The 6,862-nt window shown below is 45.6% G+C and overlaps 1 protein-coding gene across 3 annotated transcripts; it reads left to right on the top strand.

The window, feature by feature from the left end:
- Window positions 1-726: 726 nt before the first annotated feature.
- Window positions 727-5,318, top strand: Drd1 (dopamine receptor D1). Of its 3 annotated transcripts, none has more exons than XM_005005164.4 (3): window positions 727-879; window positions 1,573-1,756; window positions 1,872-5,318. In XM_005005164.4, exon 3 carries the CDS (start codon window positions 2,343-2,345, stop codon window positions 3,675-3,677), a length of 1,335 nt encoding a protein of 444 aa, XP_005005221.1. In that variant the 5' UTR covers window positions 727-879; window positions 1,573-1,756; window positions 1,872-2,342; the 3' UTR covers window positions 3,678-5,318. The 3 variants fall into 3 exon arrangements, with proteins under 3 accessions (XP_005005221.1, XP_063086875.1, XP_063086874.1); XM_063230804.1 differs by lacking the exon at window positions 727-879 and adding an exon at window positions 951-966; XM_063230805.1 differs by lacking the exon at window positions 1,573-1,756 and having other exon boundaries at window positions 780-879.
- The last annotated feature ends 1,544 nt before the right edge of the window (window positions 5,319-6,862 follow it).

The raw sequence follows: 6,862 nt of genomic DNA, 5'->3' as shown, positions 1-6,862 counted from the left end.
AAAGCTCGTGTCTATTCTCTTTCCACCTACATGAAGCCCCAGGAAGGAGCCATGTGGTCGCCACATTTGCACCAGTCTGTCCTGCATCGTTCCTCGGGGCACCTCAGGGAAACCTGGGGACCGTCTGTAGGCATTCCTGACTCCATCCTGCTCTTCCCTCCTCTTCAGCCTGCTGGTAATTAGATTTCGCCCTCTGGTACTAGAAGTAGTGAGTTGAAAGAACACACAGGCAGCAGCCAGCTCGGTCCTTCATTAACTGAGTGATTCTGAGCAGGCTCTATTGGTCTCCCAGCCTCATTTTACCCACGGTGAAGTGGAGAGGAGCAGGAACCGTTATTACAAGCGATTGAGTGCCATCAGGTCTGTGCTTGGGACGCAGAGGCTGTCAGTAGACACCAAGTCCGTTCGTAATCTGAGAGTACAAATTGTATCTTGCTTGTCTTGTTGGTCCAGCGCTTGGCCCTCCATGAGCACACAGGAAGAACAGTGGTTCTGCTAGCGATGTGCCAGCAAAAGTGTTTCTCCCTTGTGAGATCTGAGGGGTATTTCAGGCAGCAGAAATACCCTCTTCGCTCTTCGCTTCCCCTTCCTCAGATTCTGGCAGTCATGGATGGAGAAGAGTGACCAAGGAGCGGATCCCTTGCAAGGGACCATGCAGGGAAATTGGTACTTGCCGGGGCACAGCTGGGCTCCGGAAGCCGCAGGCGCCGGCAGAGGGCGCCCCGGGCCCGCGGAGCGTGTGCGCTCTGGTGGGACGCACTGGGCGCGCGGGGCGCGAGTCGCAGTCGGATGTTGACCACAGCGCGGGACGGAGCGCGAAGTGAGCGCCTGCTGGGTGCAGAGACCCTGGCCAGCGGCGCCCCGCCCTGCTAGAGCACGGTGAGCACGGGCGCCCGCTTTAGCCCAGTTGGGGACACTTGAGACGACCCGGGTAGGACGCGCGGGCCAGCTTTCCTGCTGCTTGATGTGCGTGGGAGTGGACGGGGTCTCCGCTGACCTTGGGCTTTGGGTTCATAGCGAGAAATGCCGGATGTCGGGCGGAGTTTTGTGTACTGGCAGTTTACTTGATGTTCTGACATCGGGATTGGTTTTTCGAGCCCTGTTTGGAGCTGTCCAGGGGCCCAGGAACTGGCGAGGCCCCCAGCGAGGGCGAGCGCTCACCTGGGCCCCACCTGCCCATCCCCTTTGCCCGACGGTGGCCCCATCCGGGGGAACCACGTGTGGCTGTCGCCTACAATTCTGCCTGTCAAGCACAACCCGCCTCTAGGGGAGGGGACGGGATGGGGGGACAGGTGGGTTGTGCCCCGCGGGAACCCAGCCTGCCTGTACGCTCGCCGAGCCAGTTTCGCTCTCTGCGTCGCTTTCCCGCGGGCTCCAGAGGGGTAGCAGAAGGTGCTGTAGGGAGGACGCGCGTCCTGCCTGAGGGGGCGAAGGCCGCCCAAGGGGGGCCCAGCGCGTGGGTCCAGGAGAAGGAAACAAAGCTGCCCAAGTGACTAGCTCTGGGGTACCCGCTCCCAAGAAAGCTCCCGGAGTCCGGGGCCCCTGATCCAGGGTCCTGTCCGTTTTAAACAGTCCCTGGCAATTGAGGAGCAAGGAGCAGAGCGGCGCCCCGAGCCGGGATTCCTTCCTTCAACCGGCGATTTTTGCGCCTCGGAGCCAGGCTCTGCAAGCAGCGCACTTCCTGACCATCGTGGAGCCGCGGTGCCCGTAGAAGTCCATTTTCCGAGCTCCCCAAGAGAGACAACCCCAAGGCGAGGTAGGTGGCCTTGTCGGGCATGCCCAGCAAGTGAGTGGATTGAGTTTGACATGAGTAAAGCTCCATCTGCTCAAAATCTTGGCGAAAGACGGTGTGTTTTTCCTTCGCTTTTTAGGGTGTTGAGAGAGCTGCCGAAGAGTCAGGGGCGTGGAGGAGCAAGACATGTTTTTTCAGCTGCGTCTTAGAAGGGGAAAATTCCCTGTCATCATCCTAGAGGCAACGACCCTGAAATGTGACCAGGATTGACAGGCAAGGCAGAGGCCTGCGTGTCTTGGGGTTGATGATTAGAATATGCTAAAGAGCCAGTGCTTTCCCTGAAGGAATTTAGGGATGAGCTGGTACTGGTGACAGTGACCTGGAGCAAGAGAGTCAAAAAGACAACTTAGAAAGCAAGAGGAACCTTGCCTGGGGCTAACGCCAATCACCAAAGGGAAATTCCTGCCGCGAATGTTTTCCATCCCTAAGGGAATGCTGGTGAGATCCTGGGACTGGGCCTGGGCTGCCTGTGAGGATAAATTGGATTGACTTCCTGCCCTTGCTTTCTACTTGAGGGGCATCAAGCCCTGATGTGCATTCCTTCTGCAAGATGACTCTGAACACCTCCAGCATGGATGAGACTGGTCTGGTCATGGAGAGAGACTTCTCCTTCCGCATCCTGACAGCCTGTTTCCTGTCACTGCTCATCCTGTCCACTCTGCTGGGGAACACCTTGGTCTGTGCTGCTGTCATCAGGTTCCGACACCTGCGGTCTAAGGTGACCAACTTCTTCGTCATTTCCTTAGCTGTGTCAGATCTCTTGGTGGCCGTCTTGGTCATGCCCTGGAAAGCTGTGGCTGAGATTGCTGGCTTTTGGCCCTTCGGGTCCTTCTGTAACATTTGGGTAGCCTTTGACATCATGTGCTCCACCGCATCCATCCTTAACCTCTGTGTGATCAGCGTGGACAGGTACTGGGCTATCTCCAGCCCCTTTCAGTATGAGCGGAAGATGACGCCCAGGGCAGCTTTCATTCTAATCAGCATAGCTTGGACTTTGTCTGTTCTCATCTCTTTCATCCCCGTGCAGCTCAGCTGGCACAAGGCAAAACCCATGAGCCCTTCCGATGGGAATGCTACTTTCTTCGAAGAGGCTCCAGACAACTGTGACACCAGATTGAGCAGGACATATGCTATTTCATCTTCCCTAATAAGCTTTTACATCCCAGTGGCCATCATGATTGTGACCTATACTAGTATCTACAGAATCGCCCAGAAACAAATACGGCGCATCTCGGCCTTGGAAAGGGCAGCCGTGCATGCCAAGAATTGCCAGACCACCACAGGTAATGGAAATGTCGAATGTTCTCAGTCAGAGAGCTCCTTTAAGATGTCCTTCAAAAGAGAGACTAAAGTTTTGAAGACTCTGTCTGTGATCATGGGCGTGTTTGTGTGCTGTTGGCTCCCTTTCTTCATCTCAAACTGCATGGTGCCCTTCTGTGAGTCTGGGGAGACCCAGCCCTTCTGCATTGACTCAATCACCTTTGATGTGTTTGTATGGTTTGGGTGGGCTAATTCTTCCTTGAACCCCATCATTTATGCCTTTAACGCTGATTTTCAGAAGGCATTTTCAACTCTCTTAGGATGCTACAGACTTTGTCCTACCACGAATAATGCCATAGAGACAGTCAGCATCAATAACAATGGGGCTGTGGTGTTTTCCAGCCATCATGAGCCACGAGGCTCCATCTCCAAGGAATGCAATCTGGTTTACCTGATCCCACATGCGGTAGGTTCCTCTGAGGACCTGAAAAAGGAGGAGGCAGGGGGAATAGCCAAACCCCTGGAGAAGCTGTCCCCAGCCCTATCAGTCATATTGGATTATGACACTGATGTCTCTCTAGAGAAAATCCAGCCCATCACACACAATGGACAGCACCCGACCTGAACGCCTAGAGGAATCCTGGCATGCAAAAGCTAAAGGAGATTTCTTTGGAGCTTGCTGTTAGGAATCAGGGTCTGGTGAGAAAGTGAGATGTCAAGATAGCCTTCTGCTGCTTTCAAACAGACAACTAAGTATATTTTCAAATACATTCCAGTGTGTTTTCTGTTGTTCATAACCCATCAAACAGGGACATTTGGGAAACCACAGGGACACGTCTTTGACTCCAAAATCATTTTTGAAACTGTTGTCTTAGGATGTATGAACAACTTCACTTAAAAGTCAAACCTTTCTGGAGAGGAAGTGAGAAGGGTTGAGTTTGCAGTATACAAACAGGTGCTAAAACAGTTGCAAGCAAAGTTTTCAGATTGTAAAGGTAGGTGCATGCCTTCATAAATTATTTCTAAAAAAATTGAGCCTTATAGTAGGAATGGGTTTCTTTTTTCAGAATTGAGAGATGCTTTGTTGATACTGATTTTATTTATTTATTGTATTATATGTATATTTTAAAGCTATCGTAATCTATATTTATCATATTTAATAGAATAAACAATGAGTTATCTGAGATTGAGCTGTCCGTTGATCTAGCACTTTATAAGCCAATGAAGCAAACACAGACTCTGATTCTAAATGTTCATGAATAACTTCTAGAAACACAAAAGAGGCTGACAGGAAATGAAGTTGATAAAATACACTGGCATTAATAAATACAAGGTGAGAGTTGACAAATGCTGTGAATGTTTTTCTTTCCCCTAAAATGATTTTGAAAAAAATATAGCTACTATTGTGTTCTAAATGTTCTAAATGGCAAAGTCTTTTCCCAGGAGAATTTGCAGTTCTGTAAATATCTTATTTGAAATCTAGCTTAAGAAGAACACAGCTTTGCATTTATAATCTTAGGTGGTAAGGAAAAGTATATGCCACTTTGTATTTATGTAAAATAATTGGCCTTTTCTGTCTTTCCTCATTTCATGCTTCAAATAGCTTTTCTGAGCCAAACGAATGGCAGTCTTGGATAGAGATATGTAGCAAGGACAGTGAATTTCCTCAATTCTGGGGTCACAGTAGCCCCACAGATGGACAGAGCTCAAACCCCACATCTTTGTTTTCCCAGGTCAAACCAAGCCACCCTTGGGGCTAATTTTGTAGTGCTTTAACCTGAACTTAGAACTGACTTTTAAAAAACATGATCTTTAAATGTTAATATTATGCTAACTAATGAACAGTGCCTCATTATCCTTAAAGAAGGTACAGTACTTTTGTTGATGGAAAGAATGGGAGACCCCATTCTCTTTGGGTGTGTTAAGCACCCCAAAGCCATCAGCATCTCTCTGATGAATGTTGTCGCTTCTCTGTGCTTTGGAATCAGATTCCCTTGTCATAGTGTGGACTGTAAAAAGCCTCCCTTGCCAGATACTTAACTTCTGAGGGGTATTTCAACAGAGTTTTTTTTTCTTCATGTTTACAAGGTAGTGTTCTTGATAAGCAACTGACTTAACATGTAGATGAAATTGGTAAAAAGAACAAAAATCTACTGAAGAATATTTCCTGGATCAGGTCTGTGTTATATATGTATTGTGAATGTTTTCTTAATTTTTCTGCCTGTATGCTTTCTTACATATAATAAAACTATTTTGTGAACTCAAATCAACCTTGCACGAGTTGTGTTGTGTTTGTTAAATGTGTTTTAAAAGCTGGAATAGCTCAGGTGTATAAATAAGAAAACAAGAATATTTTCAAATATATATTGCTTTTTTAAAAAATTGGAAATTTTTCCTCCTGAGTATGCCATATGTTATCTCTGATATTTAAGCAGAAAATGTTTTCTGATTTGGGATACATACTTTTTCTTGTGTCTTATTTTCCCTTTTAAAGAAACCTTTCTTCACTTGAGGAACTACTTTAAAATGTTCAGATTCAATAGCTTTCCAAAAAATTGGCCTTTTATTCCCAAGTAATAAATTTAAAATTTCAGAAAAGACTGCACTCTACTATGGACTTGTTATGAATTGTGGCTGATAGCAACCACTTTATGTGTGGTATTCATTTTTAATGTAAAGTATAATAGATTTTTTTTCTGAAAAGAATAACAGGTTGTAATTCTGGGTTTAAGAAATTGTCAAACAAGGCATATTCTCAGGTCCTGCTAAAACTGCTACTTAGTTAATTGATATGCTAGTCATTTTTTTTTTATCTTGGAGAAGAAGAGCTCAACAGCAGGTGATAATGAAATTAAGGGTTAAATTGATCACACAGCAGATGGTGTCTTTTTAAATTCCCTATTTGCCTTCCCCAGGCTTCAGCATGTAATGAACATAATTTGGAATGAGTACCTATAAAGCGTGATGCCTTTTCTTTCTGCTTCATAAATTTCTGGATATCTTTACTTTTTAAAGTTTAATTTTATTCCTAAATCAGAAACCTCAGCAGCACAAGTTACAATGCTCAGGTGGAGTTGTCACTGTCTAACTGATGATACCTGACACAAAAGCGTTCTTTTACTGGCAAAAGAGTGAAATGTAAATAATATGTTACAAATGACATTAAATAATTTTACAGCTCAATACTTTTAAAATGAGCATATACTTTGAGCTCCTGGCATACTAGATTGATAAGATGTTATGAAATGTTAATTTTACTGAAAGAATCTTTCAGCCGAGTTAATTTGTAACTGTAAAAGCAAAATTACAATATGACTTTCATTTTTATTTTTAACTGTGGTGATGAATCTTAATAATGCCAATCTATGTGAAACACTTCAGCAAGTCAGAGACAATTAAAAAAAATCCCCCCTTTTAATCAAAGAAGTTGCCTTTCCTAATGGAATATGCACACTGGTTTTATTAGCCTCTTATGCAGTAGGAAGGGAGATTGAGCAGTGGGCTTTCATGCATTGAATTTGGGTGCATTTAGGAAAGTCATTGATTTCTTCTAGATCTAAGCAGGTCACACTCTCTGAATCTCAAAGGCATATTCCATGGTGGAGCTAATCCATTAAATAGCAAAAGCAGAACTTTTATATATAAACTTTTCTAGGGGAAGGATCACCTGCCCCCCTCCTTCCGGGCCCCAAAGAAATCAATATGGAGTCCAACTTTAGGAATTTCTGAATTCTCTGCTCCCTGAGCAGCCCCTTGTGATTTCTCCCCTGGCATGCACCAGCAGCATTTCACCCTATTTCTATCTCCTAT

Source organism: Cavia porcellus, unplaced genomic scaffold (genome assembly GCF_034190915.1).
Source record: "Cavia porcellus strain 051 isolate PalLab524CR breed Dunkin Hartley unplaced genomic scaffold, mCavPor4.1 scaffold_19, whole genome shotgun sequence".
NCBI classification, from domain to species: domain Eukaryota; kingdom Metazoa; phylum Chordata; class Mammalia; order Rodentia; family Caviidae; genus Cavia; species Cavia porcellus.
The sequence above is the reverse complement of the archived record's forward strand: the minus strand, read 5'-3'. Positions and strand labels throughout refer to the sequence as shown.

Bases quoted from the DNA above. Each gene is read 5' to 3' on its own strand.
- Drd1 (XM_005005164.4), top strand. From the start codon at position 2,343: ATGACTCTGAACACCTCCAGCATGGATGAGACTGGTCTGGTCATGGAG.